At 67.0% G+C, this 11028-nt stretch overlaps 5 protein-coding genes across 5 annotated transcripts; 3 read left to right on the forward strand and 2 right to left on the reverse strand.

Moving 5' to 3' along the window:
* The first annotated feature begins 657 nt into the window (after positions 1–657).
* On the forward strand, positions 658–1678 carry EMIHUDRAFT_433419 (hypothetical protein). The gene is made up of 2 exons (XM_005791918.1): positions 658–1269; positions 1290–1678. Exons 1-2 carry the CDS (start codon positions 1203–1205, stop codon positions 1652–1654), a joined length of 432 nt encoding a protein of 143 aa, XP_005791975.1. The 5' UTR covers positions 658–1202; the 3' UTR covers positions 1655–1678.
* A 3377-nt stretch (positions 1679–5055) lies between these two features.
* Positions 5056–6136, reverse strand: VAMP7-1 (vesicle-associated membrane protein 7; the record flags this gene model as incomplete). Its single annotated transcript, XM_005791919.1, has 4 exons — positions 5056–5341; positions 5416–5581; positions 5654–5731; positions 5813–6136. The coding sequence occupies 4 exons, from the start codon at positions 6134–6136 to the stop codon at positions 5214–5216; spliced, it is 696 nt and encodes a 231-aa protein (XP_005791976.1). The 3' UTR covers positions 5056–5213.
* A 126-nt stretch (positions 6137–6262) lies between these two features.
* Positions 6263–7790, forward strand: EMIHUDRAFT_448862 (hypothetical protein; the record flags this gene model as incomplete). Its single annotated transcript, XM_005791920.1, has 6 exons — positions 6263–6684; positions 6797–6834; positions 7036–7087; positions 7180–7275; positions 7536–7617; positions 7707–7790. 6 exons carry the CDS (start codon positions 6263–6265, stop codon positions 7779–7781), a joined length of 765 nt encoding a protein of 254 aa, XP_005791977.1. The 3' UTR covers positions 7782–7790.
* A 94-nt stretch (positions 7791–7884) lies between these two features.
* EMIHUDRAFT_420773 (hypothetical protein) lies at positions 7885–8885 on the forward strand. The gene is made up of 3 exons (XM_005791921.1): positions 7885–8173; positions 8330–8368; positions 8450–8885. The coding sequence occupies exons 1-3, from the start codon at positions 8024–8026 to the stop codon at positions 8720–8722; spliced, it is 462 nt and encodes a 153-aa protein (XP_005791978.1). The 5' UTR covers positions 7885–8023; the 3' UTR covers positions 8723–8885.
* Positions 8886–9883: 998 nt separating this feature from the next.
* Positions 9884–10081, reverse strand: EMIHUDRAFT_49748 (hypothetical protein; the record flags this gene model as incomplete). Its single annotated transcript, XM_005791922.1, has 1 exon — positions 9884–10081. A coding segment is annotated over one exon (198 nt), but the record flags the coding sequence as incomplete, so codon positions are not given.
* Positions 10082–11028: the final 947 nt, after the last annotated feature.

Consider the following 11028-nt stretch of genomic DNA (forward strand, 5'->3'; position numbering starts at 1 on the left):
CCCCCAGGATTAGTCTTCTCTGCTTGCGGGAAGAGGGAACACCCTCGGGCGGCCGGGTGGGGCTGCGGCTGCGGGCTGGAGCTAGCATGGCTCGATAGAGCCGAGACCCCGTGTTGGAGGCGGCGCGCTCCTTTGGGCGGCTGTGTTGAATCAGCAGATCATTCTAATATCGATCAACCCTCCCTCTCTCTCTCTTGAGACTCGGCTCTAGTGTCGGAGAGTGGATGTGAGTCAAAGATGGCCGGATCGAAATCAGCGCCGTGGCGACAACGACAAGGGGGGCTCTCCAAGGCGAGCCGTTCGTTGTTCGAGGTGCTTGGTCGTGTACAGTGTTGGTTTCGGCGTAACGTAGGCTTGGTCAGGGCAGCATCTAGCTGCTCTTGGATTTCCCGGAAGACGGCGTCAAGAAGAAGCTCACCCCAGAAGCACACGGAAAGAATGCTCCAGTCCTGAGCTTGAGCACCTAGACTACCTAGGGCAAGCGCGTAGATGCCGAAGCCCACGTTCTTGGACAAGATCGCGGCGACTTGCATTCGAGGGGATCCGACGAAGGGACCAGACCGTTTTGAGTAACCGGACAAGCCGCCGGTGGCATCTCTTTCCACCCAAGAAGCCCGTTTGGAGGGATGGGCGGCAGTGTGCGGGCGGTGAAGTGCTAGTCCTCTCATCAATTTAGAACGAAACGCCCCTCCCTCCCTTCTTCCCTCTATCCCTTTTGCTCTCTAACCTAGACACAGACAGACTGTTCACCAACCAATCCTCTACCCCTCCCTCTCTCCCCATCCTAGACTCCCTCCACGCGTCCGATCTGGCCAGCCTGCGGCAAACATACTCGCGCGGGAGCATTTCACTCTAGCTGAGGGGCTCGCTAAACGCCCGCCGAGCTCCATGCTGTGCAACACCTCCTCACTAATCGTCAGGGGCGCGGAGAGCGCAGTGCACTGCGGTGAGGCTGCGCAGCGGGGGCTCGCCCCCTGCACCGCGCTCAGCGGCGCAGGCGGGAGGGCGGTCGGTGGCGGCGGCGGCGAGGCGCGAGGCGGTGGCGGCGGTGGTGCGGGCGGCGGGATGACAGGGGAGGCGGCGGGATTGACAGGGGAGGCGGCGGCCACGAGCGGAGCGGCGCGAGAAGGGGGGGGGGCGGCGGCGAGGCGCCGGTGAGCGAGGCGCCCGCGCCATATCAGAGAGGGACGCGCCGCTGCGAGATGGAGGGCGGCGGTGACGGAGGCGAGGCGCGAGGCGGCGGCGGCGGCGGCGGCGGCGGCGGCGGCGGCGGCGGCGGCGGCGGCGAGAACGGCGGCACCGAGTCTCGGTGAGCGGCGGCGGGAGGAGGAGCAGCGGCGGCGCTCGCTCGCTGTTGGCGGGAGCGCTTTTGAGCCTGGGAGCCCATGCCACTGCGACCGGCGTGCCCGGGAACGGAGATCGCGCGCGCGCCGCCACTCACGACGCGCGCGCGATCTTCGCGGAGTCGGGTCCCCAGAGGGAAGCGGTCTTCTCGGCCGACGTCCAGCGGCGCGCAAGGAAGCAGGCGCAGCGGAGGCGGCCTAGCACCGGCTCGGCGCCGGGCGGTTGCGCTGCCCGCGAGCCGCGTCCTGAGCCTCGGCAGCGCGCTGCGCGGCGCGGCGCTCGCGCTGCTTCTGTGCCGAGAGCGGCATGATTCGCCAGCTGAAGCTCGAGACTCCTCGGGTATCACGAGTTCTGGGGGTCACGATTTGCGCAGGTTGAGCGGAAATTGGCGTAAGCGTCTGAAAGCAGTCTTGGGTGGTTCGATGAAGGTGCCCAAAGGGGTCGATGCGTCCTCTTGGTCCTCTTGTGCCGCCTTGATTTACTTTTAGGCCGATTTTTTTTCGAGGGGTGCCCGGCGCCGAGCTTTTAGGGTCGGACCTCACGACAGCCTTGTAGATCCCTGGGCGAGGGTGATGGCGTCCCCGTCGGGAGCGCTGTGTGTTGGTGGAGGAAGGACAGCAACCACAGGCAGGTGCCCGGCAGCGTCCCGCCACACGCACGATCCGGATGACCTCTCTCCTCCGGATCCCAGTCAGCCCCGTGGGGCTAGTCCTCTCGTCTAGCCTTTCAGTGTACGACTGTACGTATCTTTTTAGGGGAGAAGCGCGTGTGTGTGTTCTCTATAGATAGAGGCCCCAAAGGTAAAGCTCGAGCCCAAGGCTGCGTGAGAGCTCGGAAGCGAGCTTTGCACGGCGATCGAAGATCTCTCTCAGTGACAGTGTGTAGGTAGCTACGTTTTAGCTTCTCAGTCGTCAGTGTACTCTCTCTCTCGCTCTCTCAGTGTACGAGAGTGTGTGTGGCTATTCGCTCTTACGAATCTGCCTCTCGGAAGACGCGCGCCGGCCCGGGGGACTCGCTTGCGATCCCGTTCCAGCCACAGAGGCCGCGTGAGGCGTGTGGGACGGTGCACCCACGCGGGGCCCGAGTGCACTGGCCACGCGTCTCGAAGGGAGGGCGGCTCGTAACTGAGGTTCGCCGTCAGAGACAGTCGCCCTCCCCTCAACCGTGGGGGGCGTACTGGCTTGATCCCACCGGATAAGGGCGGGCAGTCTTCCGTGACTGCTGTCACGCTAAGGCCGACGCCCCCTTGTCCACCCGATGAGTCAGAGGGGATCACGGGGTATAGACTCCGTGCGCCCGGCCGGCTTACTAGGTCCCGCCCTTCTCTCGGAAGACGCGCGCCGGCCCAGGTGACTCGCTTGCGAGGTAGATCCCGTTCCAGCCAGAGGCCGCGTGACCACCATGGAGACGTCCGGCGGCGCCGAGGAGCGAGATCGTGCCGATCTCCTGGCAGATGATGTTGAGCACCTCGGCGATGCGACTTGCGAGCGCGGCGGGAGGCGCCGCCGCCGAAGACGGAGTCGGCGACGCTCGAGACGACACTGAAGGAGGGCGCGTTGGACGCCGGAGCGGGGTGCTGCGACGCGCCGAGCCGGCCGATGCTTGCTGTCGGCAACAGGTTGGAGAGCGCGCGAATCGAGATGCCCCCGAGCCTTGCACTGACGACGGCACGCCACGGGCTAGTACGGTGGGGAACCCTTGCGTGTGATGTCGGTATTCATCCATTTTGCGCGTACTCGTGGTGTTGTAAGGACGTGCTGCTCTGAGAACCAGACGTCTCGAACACAGAGAGCCCGGCCCTTACGGAGTCGCGCACGCACAAGACACCACCAGAAACCATAGACCACCATGGCAGTCCCCGTCGACGCGCGGGCGGCGAGTGGGATGGGGCTCGGCCTGCTTGATCGGCGCACGTTAGCACGCCGTGGGCTCAGGCCCCCCCGTTCTCACACCGACGCCGCTCGTTCAGGCCTCGCCGAACTCGAACTTGAACTCGTGGCCCTCCTCCTGCGAGGCCCACTTTGCGCCCGCGATCGTGAAATCGAAAGCCTTGCCATTCGCCTTGAGCTCCTTGGAGAGGTACTTCACGAACTTCTTGTAGCTGCGTGGGAGCAGCGCGACGGGAGGTGAGGGTTCAGCGGCAGTAAGGCGCGTGCGGGAGGGGGAGCGTGTGCGGGCGTGTGCCGTGTGCGGGGCGGGTGTGGAGGGTGTCACTTCTTCCCGTTCTTCGTGATGGTCATGGAGGTGGGCGAGCCCGGCTTCGGGGAGGTGGAAGACTTCGCCATGTTGTTGATTATGACGTCTGCGCCGCGCCGGGGGGGGGAGCACCCGTGAACAGGCCGTGGCGGTAACGATTTGCCGAAATAAGGGAGAGTGGGATGGGGCTGAGGGGCGTGTACGGCGGCGGGCTGGGCGGCGGCGAGGGTGGCAGCGGCGAAGGGTGGGTCCGCACGCAGCGGGGCGCGCGGCTGTGGTTCGCGGGGGCGGCGTGCGGATATTTCTTCTCTGCCGCAGCGTCTGCGACGTCTGCGCGCGACGAACGCTGTGTACACCCCGAGTGGCGGCGGGGTGTCGGAAACGAGCCGTGGCGGGGTGGGCGATGCGCCGCGCCGCGCCGACGGCAGGCGGGGGTGGGACGCGGGCGCCTCAGAGTATGAGTTCGCTACACATTACTATCAGCCACCTGCGAGTCGGCTTTTTTTTTGAGGCGCTGTTGAGGCAGTTCATACTTGTTCAGGAGGTTCTCGAGGTGGATATCCTTTGGCCGCGTTGGGTAGCGAGGATTGGTGTGACGCGATCCACGCAGGCGTGTTTTCTGGCAGCCGACCGTCAGTGCACTGGGAGTTGCCCCTTCTCCGACTGCCCCGGCTAGTTCACGCGAGTTTCGCGGGAGTGACCCCCTGCGTCAAACCCGAGACCTAGCGCGGGCCGGGGGTGGGTTGGAGGGGGCTCGCTGCAGGGAGGGGCGGTGTAAGAAGCCGATCCCCGTAGTCCGCCCCGCTCCTCCCCATCGGGCCGCAGAAGCGGCCGCGCCTCGCAGATTCGTTTCTCGCGCCTGGGTCAGGCGCGCAGGGCATCCCCCGGGTCGCTCGACCAGCGATCCGAAGAGTGGCCGCTATGCGAGGGAAAGAGCGGGGCCCTCGACGCCTCTGTCCATACAGGAGTTATCCATCAGCCCCGACCGGCAGAGCACGCTGTTGGTCGGTTCGAGAGGTGGCCTCCGCCAGGTCTGCGTGGGCGCCTCTCAAACCGCCTCCCTCCTCCTTTGCCCCGAGCGTCGTTCCGCCCTCCATCCACACCATCCTCGAGCCCCACCATCTATGTCTCGCCTGACCACGACCTCACAAAGGCGCGTGGCGACGCCCCCTCGTAGGGGCCAGGGCCAGATCACTTTCGTCTTTCCTGGTCGTAAAAGCTGCAACATCTCTCTCTCTCTCTAAAAGCTTGCCTTGGCGCTACGAGAGGACCAAAGTGGTAAAAAGGTGGCACATTCCCCTGACCCGATCAAAAGCGTAAAAGCACCCGAGGCTCCACCTCCAGCAGAAAATAAGCAGAGAAACTGCACTGTAACCTTCACAGTAGCCTCGTGTCCGCCGCGTACCGCGTCTGCGGTCTGCGCCAGACGCGAGATACGGCCAGAGAGGTCTGCTCTCCGCAAGCCCACGCGCACGCTGCGCGCGTCGTGTGTCAGACCGTCGGGTCGTTTGTGGATCCCGCTTCGCTAGTATTAGACAACACACACACAAACTGATCGCTGTTAGGATCGCTGCGCGTGCGGGGATGAACGCAAAACCGTGTCCGTGACCGCCGCCGGAGACCGAGAGGGCGGTGGTGTGACGGCAAGCTCCTGCCCTGGCCGATCGCGTTCGTCACGCGGTATCTCTCGGGCTCAGCGCGGGCGAGAGCGACGGCGACGGCGACGGCGACGGCGACGGCGACGGCGGGTGGTGCGAGCCGCATGAGAAGGACCAGCCGCACGCTCCAAAGACAGCCACGCCTACTCTCGCACAGAGCTTGGCGGGTGGGAGGGCGGGCGGGTTGGGGCCGATCGTGAGGCTGTCGGACGCGCGCCGATAACGAGGAGGAGCAGGGTGCAGAGGAAGAGGTTGAGCTTCAGGCTCTTGCAGTACATGCCCCGCTTGACGCGTGTAGTGGTGCGTCGGAACTGAAAGGCCTGGTGCGTGAGGTGCTCCGTCTTGTCCACCAGCAACTCGATCTTCTCGCCGCGCGCGAGCACCTATTCGTGCAACCTCGTGCAATCTAGTGCAACCTCGTGCAATCTCGCGCAATCTCGCGCTCTTTTTGAGACCTTTTCTATGTTTTCGACCATCACCTGCCGCACCTCCTCGAGTTCGCCCTCGACGCGCGAGACATTTGCCGCGTCGGCCTGGTCCGAGGAAGAGGCGGCCGCCCCGCCGGCGCTGCTGCCGGCCGCCGACGAGAAGCTCTCCATCAGCTCCTTTAGCACGGCGGCGAACTGACTGTTCATGGCGTACGCGAGCGCCGTGAGCCCCTTCTCGGCGTACGCCGCGCTCCACCGAGACTGCACCGCGTCGAGAAAGGCGTGCGCGGCGGCCTGCTCCGTGCGCGAGTCGGCCATGCAGAGGAACGCCAGGCCCGCCCTTATCACGCAGTGAAAGGAGTGCGACGTGTCGTATGAGTAGCTGGCCCGGCCCTCCTCTTGCGGCAGCCGCTCGAGTATGCGGCGCGTAACGAGAGCAAAGTTGCCCGCGGTGGCGGTGTGCTCGGCGAGCACGCAGGTGCCGCGCGCGACAAGCGCGTAGATGATCATGGAGGCTGAGGGGCTGAGGGCGACAACTTCCTCACCTCGGGAGAAGGTGAAGAAATCTTCCCGCGTCGCTTACAGCCAAAAAATTTTTTCTGGCAGGTGAATTTCTTCTTCTTCCCGCTTGTGGCCATGGCCACCACCTCGCTCAGCGCCTCGCAAGAGTACCGCTTCGAGGTCGCCGCCGGCGCCGTGGTCACGCTCCGCCTCACCTCGGGCAGCGCCGAGATGTTTGGCGCCGAGCTCGCTCCGCAGCGCCCGTACGCCTTCACCGGGCCGACGCATGAGGCTGTCTACACGTGGCATGGCTGCACCTTTGAGCTCGACGGCGGGTGTCAGCACGCGTACGTTGCGTCCGAGACTCCGATGGACGCGTACCTCCGGCTGCACACCGATCTCGACGCTCGGCGCGCGGCGGCGCGCCAGGCGGACACGCACGGGCCGCGGGTGATCGTGGCGGGCGGCGCAGGCAGCGGCAAGGCGGCGCTGTGCCGCATGCTCGCCAACTGGGCTGCGCGGCGCGGCGACGGCCCTCTCCTCGTCGAGCTCGACCCGTCGCACGGCCACATCGGGCCTCCAGGACTGCGCACCACACGCCGCGGCGAACCTCTGGCACTCGCTGCGGCTCACTCGTGCTCCGCCGGCCCTCGCCTCTCGTCGCCGCAGGCTCCATCAGCGCCACGGCGATCGGGTGGCCGCTGGACGTGGAGCACGCGACGGACGACCTCGCCCCGCTCGCCTTTTGGCTCGGCGCGCCCCTCCCGCGGCCCTCCGCCCCCCCCCCCCCCCCCTCAGACACGGCCCTCCGCCTATCGCCCTCCGCCTCCTGCGAGGCAGTCGCGTGAGGACGGGTGTGGGGACTGGTGTGAGGACTGGTGTGAGAGCTGGCCCCGCGGCCCTCGCAGGGAGCGCGTCTCCGGCAGAGGCGGCGCTGCACTACCGCCACGTGACTGAGAGGCGAGCTCCACGCGCCACGGCGCCCTCCCTGCTGCTGCTTCCGCCCCCGACCCAGCCCTCCGCCCCTCCTGCCCTCCCGCCCCTCCTGGCAGGCTCGGCGAGGCGGTGCGGAGGAGGGGTGAGGAGCACGCGGGGACGCGGCACTCCGGCTTCGTCGCCTCGGGCTGCAGCTGGGTCGACGGGGGCGGGTGAGAAGTCCGCCCGAGATTGACCTAGAGCAGCCGGGAGCAGCCGGGAGCAGCCGAGAGCAGCCGGGTGCCTCCAGCCCTTCCCCCGACATGTGTGTGTGCGCGCGGTCCAAGAGTGCTGTGTGCGGGCGGATTCGGGCGAGATCGGTCGAGATCGGTCGAGATCGGTCCAGATCGGAGGGGGCGAGCGCCACTGCGGGGCTGGCCACGGCGCCGCGCCGGCGGGGGAGCCACTTCACTTCTTTGGTCTTCGCGGTCAGGTACGACGCGCTCGCGGGGCAGATCTCGGAGCTCGCCGTCGACGTGTGCGTCGTCATCGGGGACGACCGGCTCCACTCGCAGGTCCCTGCCCGTGGAGTGTGCGCGTGGAAGGGAGAGACGGCACTCCGCGAGGTCGAGAGAGGCTGACCGCCGACCGGCCGCCACCGCAGCTCCTCTCGCTCGCTCCCTCCCTCGCGTCCAAGCTCGAGGTCCTCAAGCTCCCCCGCTCGGGCGGCGCGAGATAAGCCGAGATGCGCCGAGATGGCGCCGAGATGGCGCCGAGATGGCGCCGAGATGGCGCCGAGACGCGCACTAGTCCGGCACCAGGGCCCGGGCGGCCGGGCGGCTCGCCGAGCTGCTGCTCGCCCAGCCACTGACGGGCTGCTGCTCGCCCAGCCACTGACGGGCTGCTGCTCGCCCAGCCACTGACGGGCTGCTGCTCGCCCAGCCACTGACGGGCCCCCGGCGGCAACCCCGCTGTCCACACATGTCCACAGGCGCGGTGGCGCGCACCGACGCGGACCGCGCCGCCGCCCACGCGGTGCGGCTGCGAAACTACTTCTACGGCCAGCCGTCGGCCGGGGGCGCCGCGCAGCTCTCGCCTCACTCGGTCGAGGTTGGCTTTGACGCCGTCGAGGCGCCGCGCCTGCCGCTGCCGTGATCACAGCCTCCCCTCTCCCTGACGGACTGCTCACTTTGCGCAGGCGCGCCACGGGGTCGTGCCACGGCCGAGCGGCAGCGGGGAAGGCCGACCTCTGTCTCTCCCCCGACCTCTGTCTCTCCCCCCGGTCAGGTGTACCGCCTCTCGGAGGCGCCGCCTGCGCCTGCGACGGCGCGCCTGCACCGGCCTCGCCCTCTCCCCCCCGCCCGCCCGCCTGACCCGCCCGACCCACCCCCCCCCCGCCCGCCCCAGGCGCTGCCCCTCGGGACGGAGTTTGCCGGAGAGCAGCTCCTCGCGACCCGGCTGGTCGGCGGCCAGCTGGCGCCGCTCGTCCACTCGCTGCTCGCCGTCGTCCGCTCGCCCTCGGGCAGCTGCGACGACCTGCTCGCCGCGCCGCTCGCCGGCGTCGTCCTCGTCTCCGCCGTCGACCTCGAGCGGCAGCGCATCACGCTGCTGTCGCCCTCGCCGCTGCCGCTGCCGTCGATGACGCTGCTCGCGGGGTCGCTGCGGTGGTCCGGCGCCTGAGGCGGGGTGGGGGGTGGGGCTTTCACTGCCCACGGCCAGGCTCGCACGAATTTGCTTCACGTATGTGCATATACAGCTTGCGCATCGCGAGCCAGCGTCACTTGTTATTCTCATCTGTCGGTGAGCGCGCGGCGCGCTGCGGAAGTTTATTTCGTGTTGGAGCCGGAAGCGCGCAGCCGGCGCGCCGGGCGCCAAAGGGCGCGTCGCCCGGCCGGGCGCGGGGCAACCAAGGGCAGCGATGCGTCCTAGAAGGGTGGGGACGACCGGGCCCATAGGAGTTAGGACGACAGGTCACCCCCCGGATTAGCGGGGATGCGGGGTGGGGGTGGGGGAGGGAGGGGGGGCGGGGGGGGCGGGGTGGGGGGGCACATGTAAAAATAAAATATTCTTACCTTCAAGCCCCCCTCCGAGACTAGAGACAGTCACCACAGATACATACGTCGGTGGGAGTGCCCCCCGCCCCCACTTGCCCTGACTGCACGATACAGTGGATTGCGTGCCCCGAAAACGGCGACACATAGCCCGGGGACACATCACTGCGCAAGGAGAGGGTGCGAAGCCAAGATTGGGGTTCTAGGTGGTGGGACCAATGAGGGGGGGAGGGCGGGGTCCTGTGGGGGTGAAATGTTGCGCGGCGAATTCGAACCTACCCCCTCGCGGGGGGGGGCACATGTAGTACTCGTTGTTCTTGGACCGCGCCTTGGCGGACAAGGTGTCCAGCTTCTCGAGCATGTGGATGACGTGCTGCATGTCCTCGCCCTGCGTGGAAAGCGCGACCGTCGCGATCTCCAGCCCGGTCAAGCGCGGTGCGGGTTCACTCGTAACTCGTATACTCTATACACTATACAAGGCACTAGGCACAGCACAAAAATGCGTGGTAAGTGGTGTGGCGTCACGCTCCAAGATCGGCGCCGTCTCTTTCGGTCACACATCTGCAAATCGAATGGCACTCATGGCGTGGCCTCAGGCCTGATACTCATCAAGGAGTGTCAGGAGCATGCTGCCGAGACCTCGTTTGGCCTCGCGGTCGTCGATCCCGTCATGCGACTGGGGCTGCTGATCGGGCTCCGGGTCAGCGCGATCTTGCCCTTGGACCTCCGCCTCCGCCTGCAAAACTGCCGCTGCCGCGGAGTCAGCGGCGGGCATTCCTGGAGGCCGTACAGCCTCGAGTCCTCTTGTCAGCGCCCAGTCCGCAAACTCGGCAAAGAGGATCAAGCCGGCTCCGTCTGCGTCGGCTCGAGCAAACTCCGCCTCCGGATCGGTCACTTCGACGCCCCATGCCTTGAGCTTGGGCAGCGCCGCACGAAACTCGTCGATGGACACGCGCCGATCCTCCCCCGTGTCGACCTCGTCAAACATGGTGAGCAGCTGCGACGCGCGGCCGCGGTGGTTGGGAGTGCGGGCGGTGGTGAAGCGATCGGCGGGGTTGGGCGGCGGGCTCGCTACCTCAAAGTAGCGGTGCAGGTAGAGAAGCAGCAGCCGGAACTCCTTGCGCTCCACGTAGTCACCGTTCACGCCATCGGTACGGCCCGACGACCCCTTCGCAGCCTGAAAGGCTCGCATGATTGCGGGCTTGCAGAACCGGAGCGCGTCAACGTCCTTTCCCGCCTTGTCACTCAGGAGCATGATGAGCCCACGATCCACCTGCTGACCGAAGCCTACCTTAGGGCGTGCAAGGGTCGACCACGGCGCAGCACTACTCGCGCCTCGGCGAGCGAGAGATGCCCGTTGCCGTTGGGGTCAAAGGAGCGAAACAGGGCCATCCGCTCCTTGCGCTGCTCGAGGGCGACAGGCAGCCGCTTTGCCAAGGCGGTCCATGCACCGAGCGAGGCGGCGTCGTAGGCTGACGACTCACAGCCGCCCGTCACGTTCTTGGATGTACGTTTGTGTAGGCCCTTGGGCGCACTCTTGGGCGGCTGCGGCGCCGGCACGGTTGGCCTTGCTGGCAAGAGCCGCGGCTTGCTCGGCTTGGGAGCAGCCGGGATGTGCTCGGACGAAGGGCGAGATCTGGTCGCAACAACCGGGTCCACCGATGGCCTCGGAGTGACGCGTGGGCTGAGCCGTCGAGCGCCACTTACCTGTCGTGGAGGCTGCTCTGGAGACCGTGGAGGCGTGCTGCCGATGACGGAGAGGGCGTGCCCGATCGCAGCGAGCGCCCCCTTGAGAGCGGCCACTTCCCGCGCAGAAGCTTCCACCTTGGCCTCGAGCTCAGAGATCCTCGCCTCGTAGGCGCTTGGGCCAGCAGCGGCGTGTTCCGGCGCGCCATTCTCCTGTCGCATTCAGATTCGCGCCCGGGACGCACGCTG

This window comes from Emiliania huxleyi (genome assembly GCF_000372725.1).
Source record: "Emiliania huxleyi CCMP1516 unplaced genomic scaffold EMIHUscaffold_11, whole genome shotgun sequence".
NCBI lineage: Eukaryota > Haptophyta > Isochrysidales > Noelaerhabdaceae > Emiliania > Emiliania huxleyi.

Excerpts from the sequence above, each read along its gene's own strand:
- EMIHUDRAFT_433419 (XM_005791918.1), top strand. The coding sequence starts at position 1,203 with ATGGAGGGCGGCGGTGACGGAGGCGAGGCGCGAGGCGGCGGCGGCGGC.
- EMIHUDRAFT_420773 (XM_005791921.1), top strand. The coding sequence starts at position 8,024 with ATGTCCACAGGCGCGGTGGCGCGCACCGACGCGGACCGCGCCGCCGCC. Across the intron at positions 8,174-8,329 it reads TTGGCTTTGACGCCGTCGAG|GTGTACCGCCTCTCGGAGGC; the intron begins GCGCCGCGCCTG and ends CCCCCCGGTCAG. Across the intron at positions 8,369-8,449 it reads CGCCGCCTGCGCCTGCGACG|GCGCTGCCCCTCGGGACGGA; the intron begins GCGCGCCTGCAC and ends CGCCCGCCCCAG.